This window comes from Leuciscus leuciscus (assembly GCF_965113295.1).
Source record: "Leuciscus leuciscus genome assembly, chromosome: 1".
Classification (NCBI taxonomy): Eukaryota; Metazoa; Chordata; class Actinopteri; order Cypriniformes; family Leuciscidae; genus Leuciscus; species Leuciscus leuciscus.
The window spans coordinates 75644296-75670063 of NC_138725.1; the positions used below are offsets into that span (position 1 = coordinate 75644296).

The 25768-nt window shown below is 37.5% G+C and overlaps 2 protein-coding genes across 3 annotated transcripts; both read left to right on the forward strand.

Moving 5' to 3' along the window:
* Positions 1-5440: 5440 nt before the first annotated feature.
* Positions 5441-13670, forward strand: syngr2a (synaptogyrin 2a). The gene is made up of 4 exons (XM_082187354.1): positions 5441-5655; positions 7361-7598; positions 10314-10447; positions 12338-13670. Exons 1-4 carry the CDS (start codon positions 5557-5559, stop codon positions 12530-12532), a joined length of 666 nt encoding a protein of 221 aa, XP_082043480.1. The 5' UTR covers positions 5441-5556; the 3' UTR covers positions 12533-13670.
* A 762-nt stretch (positions 13671-14432) lies between these two features.
* cant1a (calcium activated nucleotidase 1a) lies at positions 14433-22396 on the forward strand. Of its 2 annotated transcripts, none has more exons than XM_082186659.1 (4): positions 14433-14588; positions 18235-18896; positions 20083-20286; positions 21376-22396. In XM_082186659.1, the coding sequence occupies exons 2-4, from the start codon at positions 18257-18259 to the stop codon at positions 21744-21746; spliced, it is 1215 nt and encodes a 404-aa protein (XP_082042785.1). In that variant the 5' UTR covers positions 14433-14588; positions 18235-18256; the 3' UTR covers positions 21747-22396. The 2 variants fall into 2 exon arrangements, with proteins under 2 accessions (XP_082042785.1, XP_082042786.1); XM_082186660.1 differs by lacking the exon at positions 14433-14588 and adding an exon at positions 14603-16264.
* The last annotated feature ends 3372 nt before the right edge of the window (positions 22397-25768 follow it).

A 25768-nucleotide genomic window follows, 5' to 3' on the forward strand; every position in this document is an offset into this window, starting at 1 on the left:
TACATCCATATATATATATATGAATTATCAATATATTAAATGATTTAACGGTATATTTTTAAATATACAGAATACTATATTGTGTTAATATATTACAAAATATTGAATAATATATAAGGAATGGGCGCTTTTCATATATTGAAAATATATTTACTAATATCATAATGTATGAACGTCATTTTATATTCAGCCTAATTTACTTCATAATATATACGTAGATGTGTATGTGATAAGATATGGTACTGCTTGTGTATAAATATATTGCAGATGTATTTCCTCAACACACATACATAGAAAAATATATGATGTAATATATTTTTTATATTTTATAATTCTTTATATTATAAATGTTTCCTAGTTTATAGCTAGCTAACAATAGCACAGACCCATCTATTTGTACTAAGGTAGCCATATTTAGCAAAGAGACTATCACTTGATTCAACTATATCTTAATATATCTATAAATAGGCCTATAGATTCAAATGGTTTGCAATTTCCGAAATGGATAATATTTGCAATTTGTGAACACAGTAAACATATGGTAAACTAGAGAAACAATCAAAGACTGTGTCAGAGATATGCATCAGATGTAATTACAGTAGTGTTATACTGTAAACCGTCGTAGAGACTGTCAACTTCCTGTAACTCACGGGTCCGACATCTGAAAAGCTGATTTACAGTCTTATGTTAGAGGAGAGCGGGGCTAGTTGTAACACCCTTGTTTTAAATACTTGCACACATGCTGACGAAACTTAGTGGATTTACTAGTTGCCATATCAACACTGTATAGAGAAAAAATTGTGCCAAGATTCTGAAATCTTTGGAAGATATCACTGAACAATTACCAAAAACATTACCAAAAAAATGTCCCCACAAGGTCAATGATTTTGGATATTGTCACCTTTGTGGGGTCAATTTTTTTTTATTTAAATTTTTTGGCCAGCGAAGAAAACGGCTTATAAATCAGACACTTTTTTTTTTTGGGGGGGGGGGGGGGGGGGGGGGGGGGGGGGGGGGGAATGTAAAAATGCAGAAAGTTTTATGTGATGGTTAAGTTTAGGGGATATACTATACAGTTTGTACAGCATAAGATCATTATGTCTAACATAAAACATGAAAACACAACACAATGTTTCGATTAAAAAGAGTGCTTGTGCTATATTTCTTTAAAACAAATGCTATTTGTTTATATATATATATATACACACACACATCTGTAATTGTGGCTGAAGTGTCCAAACGTCATTACCATTCCAGCCTGCAAAACCTTTTTATTTTACTTTATGGGACAATAAAGTATATTTTGAAAAATGTCTCAACTCTCTATGTATTTTTATTTTTTGTCTATACAATGAAGGTCAGTGGGGTCCAATATTGACTGGGTGTTCTTCAAAATGCCTTCTTTTGAGTTCCACTACAAAAAAAAGAAAAAATAATAAATAATCCTACCGGAAACAATAGGGCCTTCGCCCTTTCAGGGCTTGGGCCCTAAAAACAGGTTTGGAAAATATGAGGGTAAATAAATTATTCATTATTCATTTTTGGGTGAACTATCTAAACTAAAGATTAATAGCGCCATCTAGGGGGCTATATTCACTAATACTTATACATCCAGTGAAGTGTTTTGAAAGATGAATTAAAAAGAGAACAAACTAATACATAAAAAGTCTTAGGATGTTTAAAGTTAGTAGCCTCAGTTAGTAAACCACGTGACTCAGGCAGAGGGGGAGGTCTAGCTGTAATACATCGCGAGCAGTGGAAAATCTCACCCGTTTCTGTGCCTTCTTGCGGTTCATTTGAATCCATCGCTCTTCAACTGAATGGCCCTACTCCAACTATAGTAGCAACGGTCTATCGCCCACCTAAGCCCAATACTGACTTTATGAATGAATTTGCTGCTTTTCTTACATTTATTTGTTCACTTTCCCCTAATGTTATACTACTGGGGGATTTTAATATACACATGGACAATACCACTAATGCATACACAAGAGAATTTACATCTTGCCTGGACAGTTTTGGACTGGTGCAATATATTGACTTTGCTACTCACTCTAAAGGACATGTGTTGGACTTGGTTTGCTGTTCTGGTATTACGCCTCATGGTTGCACTGCGGCAGACCTTGCCATTTCGGATCATATGTTAATCTCTTTTAAAGTTAACTTAACACTGTCTAAAATAAAACTGCCACGTGTCATTTCATTTAGAAATATTAAGGGCATTGATCTAAACACTCTCCTTACTGAAATTGACTGCCTACCCAGTATAAACTGCTTAGCTAACCCTGATGAATTGGTTTCACATTATAATGATGGCCTACAAAATATTTTAAATTCTTTGGCTCCTTTAAAAACCCGCACTGTTTCCTTCACCCATTCTGCTCCATGGTTTACATCAGAACTACGCACAATTAAGGCAAAGGGCCGTCGCCTGGAACGACTTTATAAGAAAACTGGACTTGTTGTGCACCAAGAAATGTACAAAAACCATATTTTCCATTATAAAGATTCTATTTCTACGGCCAAATCCAACTATTATGCAGATATAATCAGCACAGGGGAAGGTAACTCCAGAACCCTGTTCTCCATGGTCAACAACATACTACGAGCACCAGACTCTACTATGTCTCATCTATATTCATCTGCTAATTGTAATTCTTTAATGTCATTTTTTAATTCCAAAGTACAAAAGATTCATCAGCAACTGAATACTAATACCTCTCACAGTCTGTCTTTCTCAGCTTCCTTGACAACACCTTCTTGCCCATTTTCAAGTTTTACGCTTCCTTCTGCTGCTGAAGTATTAGCTATTATTAGAAAATCGAAATCAACCACTTGTGCACTTGATCCTCTTCCTACCATCTTAGTAAAAGCCTGTTTTCCCTCTCTTTCTTTTAGAATTACTAATATTATACATTCCTCTCTCACCTCTGGTATTATTCCTTCATCTTTAAAATCAGCTGCAATAACTCCTATACTCAAGAAACCTGGTGCAGACCCCAACAATTTCAATAACTTCCGACCAATTTCTAATTTACCCTTCCTTTCCAAAATTCTAGAAAAAATAATCGCACATCAGGTTAATGCACATATGTCTGACAATAAACTTTATGAACAATTTCAATCTGGTTTTCGTTCCTGTCATAGTACAGAAACAGCTCTGTTGAAAATCACCAATGATCTATTAATGGCAGCTGATTCTGGACTACTCACTATACTTATTCTCCTTGATCTAAGTGCAGCTTTTGACATCATTTCTCATAACATCCTCATTGACAGATTAGTCTCTATTGGTTTCACTGATACACCCTTGGAGTGGTTTAAATCATATCTTTCTGGCCGCACTCAGTTTATCCAGCTTAAACATTTCAAATCCGAATTATCCCCTGTCACTTCTGGTGTTCCCCAGGGCTCTGTCCTGGGGCCCCTTCTGTTTATCATCTATTTGCTGCCACTTGGTCATATCTTTCGCAAATATAACATTAGTTTTCATTGCTATGCGGATGACACCCAGCTCTACATGTCCACTAAACCTACCACATCTCTCCCTCCCAGTTCCCTTTCCGATTGCCTAATAGAAATCAAATCCTGGTTCTCTTGCAATTTTCTGAAACTAAACAGTGACAAAACTGAGGTTCTCCTCATTGGCACTAAATCAATATTGACTAAATCTGACAGTTTTTCTCTTATTATTGACAATTCCACAGTTTCTCCTTCCCCTCAGGTTAAGAGTCTGGGTGTGATCCTAGATAGCACACTTTCTTTTCAAGCTCACATTAATAACGTCACTCGATCTGCATACTTTCACTTACGTAACATCAATCGCCTCAGACCGTCTCTTTCACTCACTAGTACAGCAATTCTCGTTCATACACTGGTCACATCCCGTATTGATTATTGCAATTCCCTTCTTGTTGGTCTTCCTTTCAAAACTCTACATAAACTTCAACTGGTTCAGAACTCTGCTGCCCGAATTATCACCCGAACTCCTTTCATTAACCATATTACTCCTGTGCTTCAGCAGCTGCATGCACTGGCTCCCGGTTAAATACCGCATTGATTTTAAGATTTTACTACTGGCCTTTAAGGCTATCCATAATCTTGCACCTTTGTACCTCACCGACCTACTTCACATTAACACACCGACCCGGACTCTTAGGTCCTCTTCTTCTATACATCTTACTGTACCTTCTGCCCGTTTGACCACCATGGGGTTTAGAGCCTTCAGTCGCTCAGCCCCTCGTCTCTGGAACTCTCTTCCACCAGATATCCGTAATATTGACTCACTTTCTATTTTTAAATCTCGCCTAAAAACTCATCTCTTTAAGCTGGCATATCACACATGATCAATCCGTTCTTAATTTTGTTTAGTTTTTTTTTAGTTAAGTACCCTGATTTTATGCTCTGTAATTTTTTTACAATTTCATTGATTTATAAATGTATTGTACTATTATGTTTTGTGAGGTGACCTTGAGTGTCCAGAAAGGCGCCCTAAATAAAATGTATTTGTATTATTATTATTATTATTATTATTAAAGTGAACATTGTAAAGTATGATAAATGTGTCTGTGAATGAGTGACTACAGACTGAGTCCACGTGGTCCTTCAAACAATACTTCTTCAGTTAGATCACAGAGAGCTGTGTAAACCATAGAGGCCAATGTGTGTGTGTGTGTGTGTGTGTGTGTGTGTGTGTGTGTGTGTGTGTGTGTGTGTGTGTGTGTGTGTGTGTGTGTGTGTGTGTGTGTGTGTGTGTAGAGTGATGAAACCTCAGGCCTACGCCCTAACAAACAGCAGAACTCCTACAGTAGCCTACACTCATTAATATTTAAGCTGTTCATGCCATATGTCAAATAGCTGATATTATGTGGGTGATTCTTAGACTATGTGCACTCTTATGTTCTTTGGTCATATTTTTTACTGGTAAAACTAGTTACAAAAATTATCTTAGACAGTTCTTGAGTGGCATAAGTTATTCTATTATTAAATAACAGCTGTATATTGAGATGTGGTGGAAATGACATTTGTTCATTGCAGGTCGGAAAAAATTACAAATATTACCAATGTTTCTAGTAATCTAAGTTTGTCCTCTTACAGACCTTAAACATAGACTAATTATTTAAACTTATGAAACTGTGTTACTGAAGAAACGCCCATATATATAGATAGACAGACAGACAGACAGATAGACAGATAGATAGATAGATAGATAGATAGATAGATAGATAGATAGATAGATAGATAGATAGATAGATAGATAGATAGATAGATAGATAGATAGACAGACAGATAGATAGATAGATAGATAGATAGATAGATAGATAGATAGATAGATAGATAGATAGATAGATAGATAGATAGATAGATGCTGTTTTAATACTATAATAACTGACTGGCTTCCTGAGGGAAAGTTCGCATTGACGTGACGTGTACTTCCTTGAAGGGCGGTGCGCTGCTTTCAGGAAACAAGTGTGACAGTCATTTCTAACCCTAACCCTGGACAGTTTGCCGCATCTGTCGGCAATAAAGACGGGCTAGAGTCTCAGTAAAGCGGGCATGGAGTCGAGTGCTTACGGGGCATCGCTGGCCGGTGGGGCCTTTGATTTGTGGAGCTTTCTAAAGCAACCGCAGACTATCGCCAGGCTGTTCAGTTGGGTGAGACCAAAGTCATCGTTAGCTAACCGAGCTAGTGCTTCTGCTGTGTGAAAGTTTGTCATATTTATCACTGCTGGCCTCAAACTGTGATGTAGTTTAACAGTGTTTGTTCGCAAAACAAAATACTGCTGTCATAAGTTGCAAAGCACTGACCATATGGCAGCAGTTTGAGAGTTTGTTGTTGTTGTTTGCCTCGTCATGTGACTCGAATACAACACGGGTACAATTATCGAGATGTCATGTCAACATTAGCACTAGCTCGTTTTAACACTTAGCATACTTTTATACAGCTAGTTTCTTTCTTTCTTTCTTTCTTTCTTTCTTTCTTTCTTTCTTTCTTTCTTTCTTTCTTTCTTTCAAAACAAAACAATATATTACACTTATGTAATCACAACCAGTGTTACTAAGTAATCTAAACTACATTTAATTACTTTTCCGTTGAAAAAGTTAAGTAGGGGATTACCCTTGATATTTCTGTAGTTTAATTCCCGTTACTTCTGATGTCATTGCATTAAAGTACAGCAATTCTAGTGGATTATGGCCTACATAGTGTGGATTTATAGTGGATTTAGCATCAAAATTCAATGTTAAAATGTATGTTTTTAATGTAACCTTCTCTCTTAACACACTCTGGTCAGTTCAGGAGCAATTTATATTATTTTAAAGAATTAAAAGAGCAGTTTCATGTCTATCCTAAATCAGTATTCATACTGGTTGAGAGGTTGATGTGGGATTTATAAAGTAATTAGTAATAAGCAGTGCCATACATTATAGAGGGAGTAATAAGTACAGTAATCTAATTGCACGTTTGAAGATGTAATTAGTAGCTAGTTATTAATTACTTTTTGGGAGTAAATTACCCAACACTGATCACAACTACTCTACATTACATCTGTACAGTGGCCCCCCCAATAGTATTGCGACATTTTAGCCACACTTTAAAGTGCATGAATGTCAATGCATTTTCAATTCTGTTTTGGAATATTAGGGGCTTTCGCACCGTTATAGTTATAGGAACTTAGTCATAGGAACTGGCCACCTGGGTGGTTCCCCGAGAACTAATGGTTCCCATAGGAACGTTTTCCTGGTTGCAACTGTAAACTGTAATTTATTCCTGTAATGTATTCCTGTAATCAAAGCAATCAATGAATTTCCAGCATCATTACTCCAGTCTTCATGATCCTTTCATGATGAGAATTCATTTGAATATGTTGATTTGCTGCTCAAGAAACATTTCTTCTTATTATCAATGTTGAAACCAGTTTCATATTTTTGTGGAAACCATAATAAGTTGAAAGAACAGCATTTATATTAAATATATATAATTTTTTTAACCCTTGACTGTCACTTTTGATTAATTTAATGCATCGATCCTTGTTAAATAAAATATTTCACAAAAATTATTTTACTTTTTAAAACTTAAATCTTTAAAGAACGCTTTAAAACGAGTGTAGATGCCCAAATGCCGGCATTACTGGCCTACTTCTGCTTTTGCTGTATGGTAAGATACTCTATTGTGTGCTTTACTTTGTGTGTTTGTTTGACTACCACTTTTTTTTTTTTTATAACCAAAGTAAACATCTTGTGAGACCGCCACTCCTTCACACACACACAGTGTTGTTCTCTGTGAACTTCTGTGATCTCTCTGTGAATAATGTGCCTGATTTGACGTTATCCTTAATGCCTCTTCTTCTTTCCACCACAGCTCTTCTCCATAGTGGTGTTCGCTTCCATCCTTTCTGAAGGCTACATCAATCCTGCGGGTCAACCAAGCACTAAATGCATGTTCGATGGGAGTGACAGTGCTTGCAGCTTTGGAATTGGTGTCGGGATTTTAGCTTTCCTGGCCTGTGTTATCTTTATTATTCTGGATGCCTTCTTCCACCAGATAAGCAATGCCAAGGAGAGGAAATACATTGTTTTGGTTGATCTTGTTTTCTCTGGTAAGAAGTAGTACAGGTTTTTATTTTTTATTTTTTTATGATCGGTGTCTAAGAGCCACATATTTGCTTTGATATAAAAACCAAGTGAGCTTGAAAGCCCAGTTCACACTGCCACTAGATGTGGGCGACACGCCAAAGTTAAGAGAAGTTTAACTTGATGAAGACAATAGAGCTCAAGTAATCCCATGTACACTACCAGTCAGAAGCTTTGGATCGGATTTTTTATGTTTTTAAAAGAAGTCTCTTCTGCTCACCAAGGCTGCGTTTATTTGATAAAAAGAAGAAGAAGAAAAACGTTCTTATTGTGAAATATTATTACAATTTATGTCAGCTGTTTTCCATGTGAATATATGTACAGTACAAGCCAAAAGTTTGGGAAAATTACTATTTTTAATGTTTTTGAAAGAAGTTTCTTCTGCTCATCAAGCCTGCATTTATTTGATCAAAAATACAGAAAAAAAGTAATATTGTGATATATTATTACATTTTAAAATAATTGGTTTTCAATTTATTATACTTTAAATTATCATTTATTTATGTGATGCAAAGCTGAATTTTCAGCATCATTACTCCAGTCTTCAGTGTCACATGTCATGTGACATCCAGTCTATCACATGATCCTTTAGAAATCATTCTAATATTCTGATTTATTATGAGTGTTGGACACAGTTCTGCTGCCTAATATATTTGATGAATAAAAGGTTAAAAAGAACTGCATTTATTCAAAATAAAAAAATATTTTCTAATAATATAAATCTTCTTTACTATCACTTTTTATCAATTTAACACATCCTTGCTGAATAAAAGTATTGATTTATTTCAAAAAAAGAAAGAAAAAAAAATTACTGACCAGTAGTGTATATTGTTGTTACAAAAGATTTCTATTTTTAAAACATTTGCTTCGTTTTTTTTTTGTTGTTTTTTTTACTTTTTATTCATCAAAGTATCCTAAAAAAGTATCACAGGTTATGAAAAAATATTAAGCAGCAGAACTGTTTCCAACTTTGATAATGAATCATCATATTAGAATGATTTCTAAAGGGTCATGTGATTACTCCAGTCTTCAGTGTCACATGTGACATCCAGTCTTGTCACATGTGACACTGAAGACTGGAGTAATGATGCTGAAAATTCAGCTTTGCATCACAGAAATAAATGATAATTTAAAGTATAATAAATTGAAAACCAATTATTTTAAATTGTAATAATATATCACAATATTACATTTTTTTTTTCTGTATTTTTGATCAAATAAATGCAGGCTTGATGAGCAGAAGAAACTTCTTTCAAAAACATTAAAAAGAGTAATGTGTCCAAACTTTTGGCCTGTACTGTGTGTATATATATATAGTAAAGTGAAATTCATCTCTGTGATCAAAGCTGAATTTTCAGCATCATTACTCCAGTCCAGAAAACAGTGATTTACATTTTTATTTCAGAATTCTTTGATGAGTAGAAAGTTTAAAAGTACAGCATTTATCTGATATAGAAAGATATTGTAACATTAAACACATTAAACACTAAATTATGTTCTTTTGAACTTTCTATTCATGAAAGAATTGTGAGAAAATAAAATGTATCACAGTTTCCACAAAAATATGAATCATGTTTCATATGAACTGTTTTCAACACACTGCTAATAATAATAAAACATGTTTTTTGATCATCAAATCATATTATAATAGTAATGTTACATATTATGGAGTAATGATGCTGAAAATACAGATTTGATCACATTTTACAATATATTCCATAGAAAACAGTTATTTTAAATTGTCATAATATTTAATAAAAAAAATTGTATTTTTAATCATATAAACGCAGCTTTGGTGAGCTGAAGTAACTTCTTTTAAAAACATTAAAAATCATACTAATCCAAAACTTTTGTCTGGTAGTGTATGTCCAACTAGCCCTGTGTCGGACTCAGATAGATGGCGTAGCGGCACACATTTTTCCTCCAGATTGCTAGCAGCATAACAACTGATTTAATGTCATAATAACCATATTTCTGTTCCTCATGTACGCTTGTTCTTAAAGGGATAGTTACCCAAACATTTAAATTCTGTCATCATGTGGGATCAAACACATGAGAATTTTGTGTGTTGTCGAAGCACAAATTAAGATATTTTTAATGAAATCTGAGAGGTTTCTGTCCCTCCATTGAAAATCCACACAGTTAAAACTTTGAAGATTCACGAAGATCATAAAGGTGTTCTCAGACTAATCCAATATATGAATCAAGTGGTTTCATCCGAGTCGAATCCTGATCGATTTATACGATGAACGGGTTTAATTTCGGGGTTTATTTGAATCATGTCGTTCCAAAGCTATCAACACTTTGTCTTCGAGACACAAATTAAGATAATTTTTTATGAAACCTGAAAGGTTTCTGTCCCTCCATTGAAAGTCTATCCAACCAAAACTTTGAAGTTGTCGGAAAACGAATCCATATGAATCGAGTGGTTAATTCCAAGTCTTGCGATAAGATATGAAAATGTGGGTGTTTATTTTACTTTATCACTTGACTTTTTAGGATCAACGCTAAGAGCATACCTTAAAATAAAGTGTTGCCTAAAATATCTTCATTTGCTGTATGTTTTGAAGATGAATGAAAGTCTTTTGTGTTTGGAATGACATGAGGGTGAGTAATTGATTACAGAATTGAATATCTTTGGTAGAAATGACTAATAAAGTTTCTCTCCGGTTTCTCATCAGCCGTGTGGACGTTCCTGTGGTTCGTGTGTTTCTGCGTCCTGGCCAACAAGTGGTCTAAAAGTGTGCAAACAGGCGTCCCAGCTGATGCAGCTCGAGCTGTGGTGGCCTTCTCCTTCTTCTCCACGGCCAGCTGGGTGAGCAGAGCACATCTCACTCTATCAAGGCTGCGACACACCAAGCGAACGTTAGAGAACTAGCGGCGACGGAAGCGGAGTGTACTGCCGCCTCTTGTTGGTTGCGTCTCAGCCAAAAAGTTGTCTCTCTCTTTAATCCAACACGGAGGTGACTTAAACTGCAATTCATCGACTGGCCACTAGAGACAGGCTCCAAACGAGACTCAATCCCATAGACCCCCATGTTAAAATGTCCAACTTTTTAAAAATTGGTACAAAAATTGGTTTTGGTCTTAATAGCTAATTTTGCTATGGGGGTGAATTTTTTTTATAAGTCATCCATTTAAATTATATTGAGCCTTAAAGTTGTGCATAATTAAGGGCGTGGCCACTTGAGTGACAGGTGGATTGCAGCTGATGTCACTACTAGCCGTTTGCCTGTTAGCGTCACGTCACCTCAGCTAATCCGCCTCTTTAGCGTTACGTCACCCGCCTCTTTAGCGTTACGTCACCTCAGCTAATCCGCCTCTTTAGCGTCACGTCACCTCAGCTAATCCGCCTCTTTAGCGTTACGTCACCTCAGCTAATCCGCCTCTTTAGCGTTACGTCACCTCAGCTAATCCGCCTCTTTAGCGTTACGTCACCTCAGCTAATCCGCCTCTTTAGCGTCACGTCACCTCAGCTAATCCGCCTCTTTAGCGTTACGTCACCTTAGCTAATCCGCCTCTTTAGCGTTACGTCACCTCAGCTAATCCGCCTCTTTAGCGTTACGTCACCTCAGCTAATCCGCCTCTTTAGCGTTACGTCACCTCAGCTAATCCGCCTCTTTGCTCATTTTCGGTTTATCCGGGAGTGACGCGCTGCCAAGATGGCGACGGCCGGCTCCGCCCACTTTGGGCTTCAAAAATGCTCTTCAGAAACACCACGGGTGACGTCACGCACACTACGTCCATTTTTTTTTTTTTTGCACAAGGCTGGAAACAAGTTTTAACATGGGGGTTTATGGGATTGACTCTCTTTTGGAGCCTGTCTCTAGCGGCCAGTCGATGTATTGCAGTTTAGAGGCCCTATCATACACCCAACGCTTTTGCTAGTTTCGATGCAGTTTTCATTTTCACGTCCTATAGACAAATAGACTCAGCCATTGACCAACCGAAACCTGGTCTAAAGTCAATGGCGCAGTATTTCCTTTATTTAAAGAGCGCATTAGTAATGTGCGCCTATAAGCGGGTCCAGAACGCGCGTACACTCTGCTTATTACACACACAGGGACGTGTAACGGCACACAAACATGCCAAATATTAAAAATAAAATAAAAGGATAACAATGTAAAAGATTATTATAGTGTACATAAAGATATGGTGGAATCCGGCTTGTCCCGTAGATGGTCTGCGCTCTTTTACCTTGCGCACGGGCATAACCGTTTCCTCTCTAGAGAAGCATTCAGTCTTTCCGCTTGCAAATTCCTCCATGTAAATAGCGAATCCGCCATTGCACGAGCACAACTGGCTTTTAAAGGGAATGGGAGTTGAGACTCTGATTGGTTAATTGCACGTTACGCCCAAAAACACACATTACTCATTAAGAGAATAGGGCCGACCCTTTTAGACCATGCGCCGGGAGCACCGACCATTTGTCCCGTCGTTAAACTAGCAAAAGTGGATTCGGACACGCCCTGAGTGCATTGCGCCGTGCGCTTTAGACCATGCGCTTACATTGTTAAAATAGGGCGCTAAGTCACTTCCGGGTTGGATTCAAGAGAAAGTCGCCGCTTGTGTGGAACACACACCGCAGAAACTGGGCCGGTTAACCGTGCGCTTGGTGTGTCAGGACCTTTAGACGTCCTGTGTCTGCCCGATGGCCTCATTGTACATTTGATTAACTGAAACAAAATGATCTTTCTTTCTCCAGGGACTGCTTACTGTGTTGGCGTATCGACGGTACCGCCAAGGGTTGGCCGATGTTGGCCTAGGCTACAACGATCCCGTCAGTGACCACACGTCCCCGTACCCCTCCGCCTACGCCGGCGCTCCAGACGGTTACCAGCAGTCCCCGTTCACCCCGGCCTCTGCGGGAGAGAGCGCCTATCAGCCTCCAGCGTACTGAGGGGATTTTAACACGTCTGTGTGGACGCATTCATACGCTCCACGCCGTTTTTTTTCTTTTTTTCTTTTCCATAAGAGTTTAAATTGTGACCTGGGATTGACACTTGGTGTGCTTTGCAAGTGTGTATTTTCAAGTTTGAAAAAGTTATTTATTTTTTATTTAGTTTGGATGCGAATGCTAAACTTAACCCTGGGCTCCCCCAAATTTGATTCTTACAAATATATTCTACACCAGCTGCCATTTTTACATCAATGAAACATAGAAGTTGCTTAATACACAATCACATTAAGCTTTACCATAACTCCTTAAAGATATGTTTGTTTCCATAACATATTTGAAACAACAGAAAGTGAACAGACTCTTGTGTGCCAAATGCATTACCACAATGAAGTAATTCCTTAAAAACACAGCGTTGCCTTGCATCACATTTGTTGAAAAGTATGCACTAAATCTATTGCCAAATGGCTTTATTAACGGAGGATGTTGAGGCTGTTGGTCTTTACCGAGGCTGGGATAGATAACTGATGAATAGTTATACTGATGTTGGGGAGGTATGAAATGATAAACTACTGTAAACACGTGCTTTAATTTGTATTTGTGACAGACAATAGGCTTTGTGTGGATGATAAGCCTTATTTTTTGTAAACTTTAAGCACCTGAGTTTTTTGAAGTGTTAAACAATCATAAAATGTAATATTGTTGATGACTTCTAGCAGTTTACCTTTAAAAATGTGCTCTTTATGTCAGGCCAAATTCACTGCAAGATTTCTACCTCTTCCTATTGAAATTGTGCCTTATTAGGCAAATTAAATTTGCTTCAACATTGACTATTTCTGCATTGACTGTTTTAGAATGATTTTTTTTTTGGTTCTCTTCATTTTCCTAAAATAGAAAAAAGAAACCTTATCTAAGTTTACCACTAAATTGAACGTTTTTAAATCTCTTTGTGTTTTTTGCTTAAGGTAGTGACGTTTTTCGTTAACGTTTTTCACAGTTCTGTCATCGCACATGATTTTGTCTTTCTGTTGATTTCCTCTGCAACTGTTATTGTAACAGCAGTTATTGCAACATTCTCTCTCTTTTTTCTTTTTGTAAGGAAATGATGCACAATAAACAGTTGGTTCTGTCTGTTAACAAAGACTTGAGTTGTGTCCCAAATAACGCACTTATACACTATGCACTTGTACTCAACTATGTATTGTATGAATTTGAGAATTTGAAGTTTTATTTAGTCATTCAACATTGGAGTCTGATGCCCCTCCCCATGTTAAACGTATATCTAAATATGTTAATATTTAAAAGTAAATGCACTGCTCTTAAGTGGGGCATTTTCCCCTCACATTACCCTAAATATTGCATGTCTGTAAAATTACTGTTAAAAATTTTTTAACTTGCATTAATATTTTTGCTGTGTCAAGCCTAAAGTTGCACAACTAAAATCTAAATATATAATTAATTATTAATTAAATGCTAGTATGCATTTATCAGAGAGGTCTCAATCTCTATTAGATATCAAACTACTCTATTAGATATCCAAGGTTGGCATGTGCAAGTTACAACCCCTGCTGGTAGATGCCTTGAGTTGCATTGTTCAATGAATTTAGTGGAGAAATAAAATGCATATTTCTACACAAAATTCATGACGATAAATTCATGTTAATAAAACTGTAGTCGTGTCTTGTAAAATCACATTAGAGTACATGTTTGAGCAGAATAAAGAAAGCCATACACAGTTTGTATTACACTCCTGGCACCTTTTAATTGGCACTTTTTCTTATTTGACTGATTACATAATTGAACGTGTGGTTTTAAAGCATTGCTATAATGCAAATGTCTCGTTCTATTTCAAGCATTTCTGCGTAAAATGTACGCATACATGAGCGGAAAGAGCTGGTTCGAGCGCGCAGCCGCGCCCCCGATTGCGGAAGTGCACGGGTCGCGCGCACTCACTGCTGAATGGACCCGTGAGGAATGATATGTAGTTCCCGAGTCGCGATCTAAACTGATCATCAAGTTCATTCCCTGGTTCATTTCAAGCCTTGTCTTCCACTCGACAGTAAGTAGAGTCCGCTTTCAAACACTTTCAGCTCTAGAGGACGACAACACTGCACTGTGTTCATGCAGAAGCTTTAAAGATAGACATGGCACTGTCATGTGGGCCAAGCAAACACTGACTTTGTGAAATAACATGCAAATGTATTAAAATAGAGAAATACCTTCACTGTAAATGTCGTTTGAAAGTCATTCCTTTATAGGCAATGTTTTCATAATATGAATATGTGAGATAGTAGTAAATGTTGGGGGAAATAGATGGACTCTTGTTAAATGTTTTGTTTAACTACTTGCAGCGCATTTAGAACAGATAATCATTAGACCGAACAGGTAGGTAAATATAATTGTATAATAATAATGTGTTTTATCTTTGATTAATAAATGTCAGATTGATTCAGGAAGATAAGCACTCTCTGATTGGTCCAGCAGTTTAAATGTTTACATCACGTGATTAAAGATTTTGGCAGTTAGTTCAACTGCTAATGAATTTCTTAACTACTTGGTTGTATTTTTGTATTATTAAATCCATAAATAGCCACTTGGTTGTATTTTTGTATTGTTAAATATATAAATAATCCTAGTCCTTGACTAGCTTTCATTCTTAAACTTTTATTCTTAAAATTCTCAACTGATAAAACTGTATTTATTTGTGGTTATTTACGACGTTACTGCTGAATAATCCAGGGAAAGAACTCTCTTAGTTGGAGAGAATCTAACGTTATACAAATGGTGAAATGATTAATTAAAACTGTCTGAATGTCTGGACTCTCCATTACATCTACAAATCTTCTTTTCAGTTTTGGTGCACAACCAGGAAACACTTAAAAATACACGTAAAACAATGTATTTAAAACATAAAAAACATAAAATGTGATTAGAAATAAATCAAACACATGCCATCTGATGCAGAGTTCATCGGCCGAGTTTACACATTTGATCTTTAAAGAAATCGATTGCTATTTGTGGACAAAGACCAACATGAGAGTCACGGTCAGTCATCAAATAAATGGAAACTAAATGCAATACAAATAAATATTTAGCAGTTTTGTTGAACCCTTATCTTTGTGATCAGATATGCAAAATTCAGTCATTGCCAAGTTTAGAAATGCAAAGAGTGTTTTGAACTTGCCAAATATTGAACAAGAATTGATGACATTCCTGAGTTAATAATATGTGTCATTTTAACTACAGTGAGACACAAAGTTTTATTATGAAATCATTTAGTATATGAAGGGACACGTGATGTTATACAGTGCCATTCATTTGAACAATTATGCAGAATAATTTATGTATTTAATAGCTTCAATAGGTTATTTAAGCATTTCCTTCGTCCATGTATATTAAGAGAAGTAGTTATTTTAGACTTTCAGTTGTTAAATATAACATTTCAACTTGTTAACAGACTACATTCCTCAGGTATAGTCCTGTATTACTGGGGTGATGCACATTACAAACTTATAGATAAGACCAGGGCTGCTGCTAACAATTATTTTAAAGTGAGAGTTGTGGCAAACTTCTTAAACTGACTAGCTGACTGTGGTATCCAGCTGTACCTGTTTTCATCCTGTTTGCCTACTGTCCGTTCGCCAAGCCACTCCTTACCTCCACGTCAACATTGTTCATTTCCTACGCTAAGTGTTGCCGTGGCCTCAGTGGATCCTGTCAGAGTTTGACAAGTTGGTGAGTGTCTGGTGCTTTGGGTCTGAAATTTGTTGTGTCTTAGGTAGGACTGTTTTAACACTTGCTTGTAATTTTTGTTATTGGTGCAATTGTCTGTTTTTAAACCTTTAAACTTAGAAAAAGGTGTTATTTGAGAATCTCCCGGATTATATTAGTTGTTTAGAAACTTTAGAAGAGGAGTCATGCAGGAGAGATGGAAATAGCCATCTGTGCATTTCTAACCTTTGCTCCTGTTTGTGTCAAAGAATACAGTGGCTAAGACTGACAGTTAAAGGGATACTTCAGGATTTAGCATTAAGCTTTGTATTAGTAGAAAACCTGTAGTATTTTCGAATTACCGTGCTTTCCCCCCTCATATCCCCCTGAGACGAGAGATTTATGTATTTTTTGTCTGGAAAAAATCCTCAGATGACGCAAAAATCGTCATTTTGCGTCATCGGATGATTTTTTTGGCCAGAGGCTAAAGACTACAGCCTGTAGGAGGAGCTGTCCCGCATGTTCTCAATCCGCCCATAGAGGGTGGGATCTCACTCACAGAATGTACACATAGTGTCAGCCGTCTTTCATTGGAAGCTAAGCTAACAGGCTCTTGTTCTGTGGAGAAAGCTGAGTAGTAGGGGTTACCATCCTCTTTTTCCCGGACATGTCCGGCCGTCGAGATCGTCCAAAATGTCCGGGATTCGGCTTTTGCTTTCTGCAGTCGCCATTCATTGTTTACATGCACACCTTTTGTTTCAGTCTAACTGAATTCATTCCGATTGGTGAATCTGAATGTAGTGTTTATATGAACACTAAAACAAGTGATCGGTTGATGTGCGTTTTAACATTGCTAAGAAAATTCCCGCTCCTCCGTGAGAGATACGAGACCGGTGCGTCTCAGTAATCATTCCACCGGCCTCGCGCCGTTCTCCCGCGGCCCTCAGCCTCGTCCTGCTCGCCACAGTAAATATAATGAATGGCGACTGTAAAGCGCAAAATCTGAATCCCAGACATTTTGGGCGATCTCAAAATCCCGGGCAGACTCGTCACGGAGACTCACTAGTAGCCTAGCCTTGTTGTTTTAAATTATGCTCTCTTACCGGTGCGGCTTGGGAGTGGCCTCGTAGAGCAGCGAAGCAAGTGCATTCTGGGAGTGGTTGTCTTTCATCCACATAAGCCAAAAAAAAATGTCTGTCTTTTCTCAGTCTAGAAAGCTCCAAATTCAAAAATAATTTCACATTTCTTCTACATAAATGACCCATTTTAAATACACATTCATCTTTCCAGAGGTGAAGTATCCCTTTAAAGGAAGCAACTGAGAAGAAACAAGGTTGCTAAACAGGTTTAAGGGGAATTTAAAACTTAAACTAAACATGGGTTTGTTTATTTATATATATATATATAATAAATAATTATGGGGATAAGAGATATTGATTTAAGATGAATCTGTTTTATAGTCGTATCTGTTTGTTATCTTATAATCTAATACAGTGTACAAAACAATCGTCACAAAATGGCGGCAGCTGCGTTTGTATGAAACGAGAGATTGAGTCTGCAATAACCGGATGACATAATTAATTAACTGTACACAAAATATTGATTTGAGCTTTAATATTTTATTAGCTCACCAAACTCAAAACTTCCATGAGGAAAAAAAAACGTTCCTAGCAAACGTATAGCACCGATTTCAGTAACCCGGATGAGCCTGTGTTATCAGTTTTTACCAGGAAATGACATACCGCTGGATGGAGCGATTGACCAATCAGAATCAAGTATTCCACAGAGCTGTGTAATAATACCTGGTAACGGTAACAGTACATGTACGTCTTGGCTGATCACTTGGTCCACCAAAAACGCAGCTTAATACCAGGTGAAATCAGGCTTTCTCTCTCACTCACTCGATGTCCGGGATATTGTACATATTTTGGGTGCGTAAGAGTCTGTAAAAGTGTCATGTTGACCCTACCTATACTCTCTGTTTCCCTGTGTAGGTGTGGCTGCCGTCCCTCCCTAATGCCTGTTTCTCCAGGCTATGCACTTCTCAACCATAATGAGCCTATGAACTCTCTGCGCATCTCTGTTGGAGGGCTCCCGATGCTGGCTTCCATGACCAACACCACAGACCCCCGCTTCCGCATCAAGTGGAGAGCCATCGTGGTGGTAGCATCAGCGCTAACCCTTGTCCTCCTCATCTACATGCAGCTTTTGCCCTTTCACCCCCATCCTAGTGGCAGACATGACTCCAAGTTAAATCATCATGAGGTGAAGTTGGAGGACCACTACAATGACACCTACCCCCTCAGTCCACCAGAGCGCACGGCCCAGGGCACGCGCTACCGGATAGGGGTCATTGCTGACCTGGACACAAACTCTCTCAGTGACAAGAAGCTGACCTGGTTTAGCTACATGCTAAAGGGTCACCTCCTGGTGTCGGAGAGTGGAGATACAGTGGCGGTCGAATGGGATCAGGAAAGGGTGGTCTTGGAAAGCCACCTGGCAGAGAAGGGTCGGGGCATGGAGCTCTCCGAATTAGTGGTGTTTAATGGCAAACTGTACAGCGTGGATGATCGTACGGGCGTAGTTTATAACATAGAAGGACTTAAGGCGGTGCCCTGGGTCATACTGCCAGATGGGGATGGCTCTGTGTCAAAAGGTTAGTGTTTCTATTGTACCTTTTTTTTTTTTCACCAAGATGGTGCTATGACCTCTCTCAGATCCATCCAGAATTTCCATGGACTTGAGAGCCTTGAGAATGATTACCTTTTAATCTGCCCCCAAACAAACATGCATTGCTGTCTTTGTTTGACCAGCCTTCTAGTTTTGAGGAAATATATTGAAGTGCCCCTATTATTCAAGGTCTGATTGGTCAAATTACCCAGTCTGTTGTGATTGGTCTACTCTGCTCTGATTGGTTAGATGACTCAATGATTGGTCTACTCTGCTCTGATTGATCAGTTAGTCTACTCTGCTCTGATTGGTCAGATGACTCAATGATTGGTCTACTCTGCTCTGATTGATCAGATGACTCAGTGATTGGTCTACTCTGCTCTGATTGGTCAGATGACTCAATTATTGTTCTACTCTGCTCTGATTGGTCAGATGACTCAATGATTGGTCTACTCTGCTCTGACTGGTCAGATGACTCAATGATTGGTCTACTCTGCTCTGATTGGTCATATGGCTCAGTCTATTGTAATTGGTCAACCACTTACAGCACATGTCAGTAACCAAACGGCCATTACCATATCTCAATTTCAGCTCTTCCTCAGCAATTATACACACAGTGACACGAACAGTAACGATAGCATTGGTTTTACCGTGTCAATTCGAGCCCGAGTCCTTTTCATTTGGAAGTGCATCAAAGTGGATTTACTTTCGCAGTGCAGAAAACAGCATCTTCTCGACATGTCAACAGCATAAACCAAACTTTTCCAGCCTCAGCTGCAACTACAGTGTTAAAGGGTAGGTCAAAGTAGACATTGTTTGCAGCCAGCCAGTGAAGAATATAGTTACTGATGACTCCTTTCAGGCAGTTCAGAATCAGCTCTTTCTTTTGAATGAGACATTTACTTAATTTATTGTGCACTTCGATCTTTGAAACTTTGCAGACCCTTGACATACACAAATGACTAAATTACACACCGCATGAAAGGTACATTCCAGAAAAAAAGCATAATCGGGGCATTTTAATTTACCACCCTTAAGCCAGCATGAGCTGACTTTAGAGTAATGGTCAGAAACTGCTGAAATATGTCAAATAATGAATCAAATTCAAAGCAAGCAATTTACATGATATCTGATTTCAGTTGTGGTTTCTTCTTTGGCGTTCTCTTACCTAGGGTTTAAGGCAGAGTGGCTTGCAGTGAAGGACGAGCATCTATATGTGGGGGGTTTGGGGAAGGAGTGGACCACCACCAGTGGAGAAGTGCTGAATGACAATCCTGAGTGGGTGAAAGTGGTGGGAATCCATGGAGATGTACAGCACCACAACTGGGTTCCCAAGTACAACTCTCTCCGCAGAGCCGCAGGCATCAGTCCGCCCGGTAAGCGGCAGACATTCACTCACATGCAGTGTGTATTTGTAGTGAGCAGTAAATGTTGTAATGCTTGGTACTTTAAAAGGGACATTACTCTCCCAAGAACTTCTGTGTTAATAGCTCTTATAGTTTTAACCCTCTGGTGTTCTTTGCGTGTCGGTCAAAAATTAGCTAATTTTTGTTGTCAATGAAATGAATGTACTATATTTTAGTTTGATAATGTTTTTTATTTAATGTTTTGTATTTTTAGGGGATTTTTTATACTAAATTATATTTATGCTGTATTTATATTCCCAAAGTCCGGGAATACTTAATTTTCCGCATTCCGCTCTGTCTAGTGCACAGTTGAGCGCACAAGCCATTCAAAGTACACTCATGTTAGACAAAAATAATGAGGACATCAAAGATCTCGATGAATGAGAACTTTATTGCAGCATAGCAGTGACAATCTACTTGCAGGACTTCAAATTCGTCAAAATGAACCTAGAATAATCTTTTTGGGCGAATGAGCTTGTTTTAATTTCTACCTTTGAGAGGAACACTCCATTGACAATAAGCACGGATGGAGAGGTTCCCAGAGGACCTTAGTTTACAATCTTTACTTATATAGTGCTTTATACAGTACACATTTCTTTAAAGAAGCTTTACAGTGATAAATTGTCCACTCTGACACACAAATCGTGCTGTGCGGACATTACTGATGGCAAAAAATTACATCACACAGACTGTGAGCCAGAGTGGAAAGTGGATAGGGAAGTGGCTTTTGGCTTTTGCCCAATTTGGCATTATTAGTCTTACTAAATATAATTTACACTGGACTACACTCATTATTGTTGAATAATGAAAGTTAGAATATATTTTTAAGGAACATCAGGCTTTAGTGTCTCCGAAAGATCAAGGAAAATGTAATCCCATGTGTTGTGGACCCTTTATTGTTAATGAAAATAGGCTTCATTTTCTTCATGGAAAATGTGAAAAATAATTTATTTATTTATTTTCTCAATTTAGGGTAAAATATGGCTTGTATGACACAGAGATTCACTAGTACTCAGTCTCTTAGATTAAATGCTCATTTCCTCTCTACGGTCCTCTCAGGGTACCTCATACATGAGTCTGCAGCTTGGAGCGACACACTGCAGCGCTGGTTCTTCTTGCCGCGGCGTGCTAGCAGCGAGCGCTACGACGAGACGGCGGATGAGCGGCGCGGCACCAACCTTATGCTCAGCTGCTCCCCAGACTTCCAGGACATTAAAGCGAGAAACGTCGGGCCCCTGAACCCTACACACGGCTTTTCGTCCTTCAAGTTTGTCCCCAACACGGATGACCAGATTATTGTTGCCCTGAAGTCTGAGGAGGATGCTGGGAAAATTGCCACTTACATTGTGGCATTCACCCTGGACGGCCGAGTCTTGCTCCCTGAAACTAAGATTGGAGATGTGAAGTATGAAGGACTTGAATTCATTTAGTGTCTAAGGGATTGTCTGGAGGTAAATACGTGCCAAGGACTGGTAAATACCGTCGTCTAGATGACGTACATCTAGACGTGGACATTGAGGTGTCTTTAGGTTGAAATAGTTCAATGACGTTCAAATAATGCCAAATGACTATTGGCAGACATTGCTTAAAATGTGGTTGTGGTTATAGAGACTGAAGAAATTAGGACATGTTGACTCTTTAATTGTATTGAGACTTATCTGAGCCTTCATCAAGAGTTTTTATTTCTTTGTTTTTGTTTTTCTCACTACCATTTTCAGCAACGGCCTATAAGTGGTTTCACGCCAGTACTGTACTCACAGTGTAATGAATGTAACAGAATGAAGTGAAGTGATAGACTATAGAATATGCATAAAATAGTTTACTCTACTACACACATTATTGCGGTTGCCATGTGGTCTTGTGAATGTCTTTTTTTATTTTTTTTAATCATGCATTTTTGTTTTTTACTTTATTGATCAATGTCTTAAGATTTTCAGCTACTTTTAAAATGAAATCTAAAAAACAAACTGATCCGTCACAGAATGATGAATGTTAATTTCCATTAATGTGCCACAGCTATTTATTTGTTGTTGCTGTTTTTTTCCTTCCTGAAAACAACAGATTGAAGGTTTTTAAGAAAGCTATTAGTGCACCTGAATTTATTTGATCTAATTGTTATAATCAGTCTGTTTATATGGTTTTACTGTAGGGATGTTTCTAAAACAATAATTATTATTATTAAAAATAATCACATTCACTAGGAAATGCTGCACAAACAGTGTGGTTGTAGACAGAGTTGATGCATTTATTCATTCATAATTGTGTAACAAAATGGCAAAATTTTATATTTGGGGTTTTCATAGAGACTTGGACGTTTTTTTCTAAGCGTTTTTTCATTCCCTGACACAACCTTGAACAATCTGTATAGTATATCAGTAAGTATAGTAAACTAGAATACTGTACAAACGAATAGTAAACAACGCTACAGTAAGTCAAGTCACCTATATTTATATATCGCTTATTAACAAAGTTTGTTAAGTAACATTCCTCATTGCTGACATAGTAAAATACCATATTTTTAAGACTAGATTTTCTGGAATTTAACACAAACATGTTAACAAACATTTTAGAAGCTGCTGGGTTGTTGTGTCAGATGATAGTGTGTTTCAACTGTCAGCAAGATTAACCAATTGATTGTTTCACTTATGTCCATCCTACTCAATATCTTAAGTTTTTGTTAAAGATGAATAATAATGGTTTGAAATAAGTAATAATTATGATCCTTGAAACTGATCAGATTAATTTCTCCATTCTCAAATATTTTTATTGAAATTTAACAAAAGTATTAAGTATATTTTCAAAATTTAATTTGTTAGTCAAATACTAGTTTCTTTTTGTAAAAAACAAAACAAAAAAACCCCTAAGCTGTAAATGTTCGACAAAATTAACTGTTAGATTTGTAGACATTTATTTTGGTATGTCCAACTCAAACAATCAGTTAACTCAGTGTTTCCCAATCCTGGTGCTGCTAGAGTAGATAATACCCATAATGCACTGTGAGAGTCAAAGGCCGGATGAATTCACGCGTCTGACCAGAAGATGGCGCCGCAGTTGAATCATCCATCCATCCATTTTCCAAACTGCTTTTCCAATGTGGCTACAGCCAGGGTAATATAATACAGGTATAAATTCCTTTTTAATTGATTATTAAATTGTATATTACGGTTTATACATGCTAATTTTTATTTTGAATCTTTTCATTACTACTGGAGCTGCCAGTTTGCTAAGTTTCAAATGATTATTAAACAGCAAACACCGGCGCACTCACTCAGTGTCCGAATTTATTCACTCATTTTCATCCACTCCTTCAGCTGATTAGTGGAGTACTGTAGGGAATAGTGAATGAGGGTATAGGGGGCGATTTTGAACACTTTTTGTGCAGTACTGGGGTCCTCCAGGACCAGGATTGGGAACCATTGACTTTTAAGAATTTAATATCGTTTAGAGTGCATGCCTTGGAGTCCTGGAGCAAACTCCTTCCGGCAAGGGGAAGGCCGTCCAAGAAGAGTAGACAGGCCAGAGGGGGGAATCAAGATGTGAGGTTGGGGCCAAGAGGCAGGACAGTATCATGAGATCAATCCGGAACTGGAAACCAGAACCAAAGGGCTTGCTAGAGGAGGAAGAGGTAAGAGTCACTTACACTGATCAGCCACAACATTAAAACCACTTTCCTAATATCATGTAGGTCCCCCTGTGATGCCAAAACATCTCTTATGCATCGAGACATGAGCTGTGTCATCGAAACATGAGCTGTGTCCGAAAACTGATAAATGCTGCCTTTGGAGGCATATTCCAAGATATAAAGGCATCAAGGCATGTCCAAATGCAATGTTAGTTTCACTTCCTGTCTCCAGAGATCCCTTCATCTGATGGATTTTTAAAGGCAGCATAGATGTATCCTTTGCTGCCTTTGATATCCCACAATCCTGTGCTTTCCATTCTGTGACAGTTGAGCTAGAAAAATAAAGATGGCGTCTGAAAGTTGCGGCTGGTCATCTGTTGTACATTTTTGATCAATGTTTTCCACTTATGTCATTTCTAGCGAGAAATTACTATTGTAATAATTAAATACTCACTTAGTTTTCATCAAAGCTAGCTCTATTTTGCTGTAGATCATTAAACCATGCACTGTAAAAAATAATCCTGTAAAAAAAACGGTAAACTACTGTTAGCTGTGCTTACCAGCATCATACCGTAAAAATCTAAATACCGTTTTGTCAGCTACAGTATAAAACTGTTATTATTGTTATATTTGTTATTATTATAAAATGTTTTATACTATAGCTGACAAAACGGTATAACAGTAAAACACCGTATTTTTACAGTATGATGCTGGCAACCGCAGCTAACAGTAGTTTACCGTTTTTTTACAGGACTATTTTTTACAGTCTCAGAAGTCTGTCCGAAATCAGTTTTGTAAGGAACCTTAGTGCGCAAATGCAGCCTGCAAAGTCATTGCCTGATAGGACAACCAGGCAACAAGTCACTGCCTACATTTTCGGATGCAGACATGGACTCCACAAGACCTCTGAACGTGTCCTATGGAATCTGGTACCAAGACATTACCAGCCGGTCCTTTAAGTCCAGCAAGTTACAATGTGAGGCCTCCATTGATTGGATTTGTTGGTCCAGCGCATCCCTTAGATGCTCAATCGGACTGAGATCTGGGAAATCTTCAGTGCTGGGTAGTAACTAATTACATGTAATCTGGATTATGTCAGATTTAAAGAAATTAACTACTTGTAATTAGAGTATATTAATTTTTAAAATACTTGTAATCAGACTAAAATGATTTTTTTGTGATTGCATGATTACATTTTGTTCTCACAATGGCAGTAAATTATTCATCATTTATTTACCCTACTACTTATTTTGTTTCTTGTTTATTTTTATAAAAGTCTACATCTTAATATACAGTATACGTCCTGGTTTGTGGAATCACGCTCACAGACCAGCCATTAGTCATGTTACCGCACTAGTCATGTGATATCACTGAAAACAAAACTGAGACCCAACACAGCATTTGGCTGCTGGGTTTACAGAAATCATCTAGCTTTTAACAAGTGTTTTCACAAAATTGCAGCATTGCATATCTAACCATTATCTAGCAATTAAACAAATGATCTTTTTTATCTTTTGTAGTGAGTTTTTATTTTGTTATTTAATATTTTAATAGATTTTCATGATACTCACGAACCCCCCTGCAGTTCCACCATGAGTCTGGGGAACCCTGATGTACGGTAATATAATATTTAATGCACTTCATGGTGTTGATAAAAAAAGAATGGAAAATATTTTCTTTCTCTTTGTGTTTTTATATCAATGTGGTACAAGATTATCCTAATCAAATGAATGTGATAAACAAGTTTGGTCAAAAATAATCTAAAAGTAGTCTAATTATATAACTTTAAATGTATTGTAATGGATTATGTTACTAACTACAAATTTTGTC

Coding starts and splice junctions, on each gene's coding strand:
- cant1a (XM_082186659.1), top strand. CDS start 18,257: ATGCCTGTTTCTCCAGGCTATGCACTTCTCAACCATAATGAGCCTATG. Junction 18,897..20,082: donor GGATGGCTCTGTGTCAAAAG/GTTAGTGTTTCT, acceptor TCTCTTACCTAG/GGTTTAAGGCAGAGTGGCTT. Junction 20,287..21,375: donor CGCAGGCATCAGTCCGCCCG/GTAAGCGGCAGA, acceptor CGGTCCTCTCAG/GGTACCTCATACATGAGTCT.
- syngr2a (XM_082187354.1), top strand. CDS start 5,557: ATGGAGTCGAGTGCTTACGGGGCATCGCTGGCCGGTGGGGCCTTTGAT. Junction 5,656..7,360: donor TCGCCAGGCTGTTCAGTTGG/GTGAGACCAAAG, acceptor TTTCCACCACAG/CTCTTCTCCATAGTGGTGTT. Junction 7,599..10,313: donor GGTTGATCTTGTTTTCTCTG/GTAAGAAGTAGT, acceptor GTTTCTCATCAG/CCGTGTGGACGTTCCTGTGG.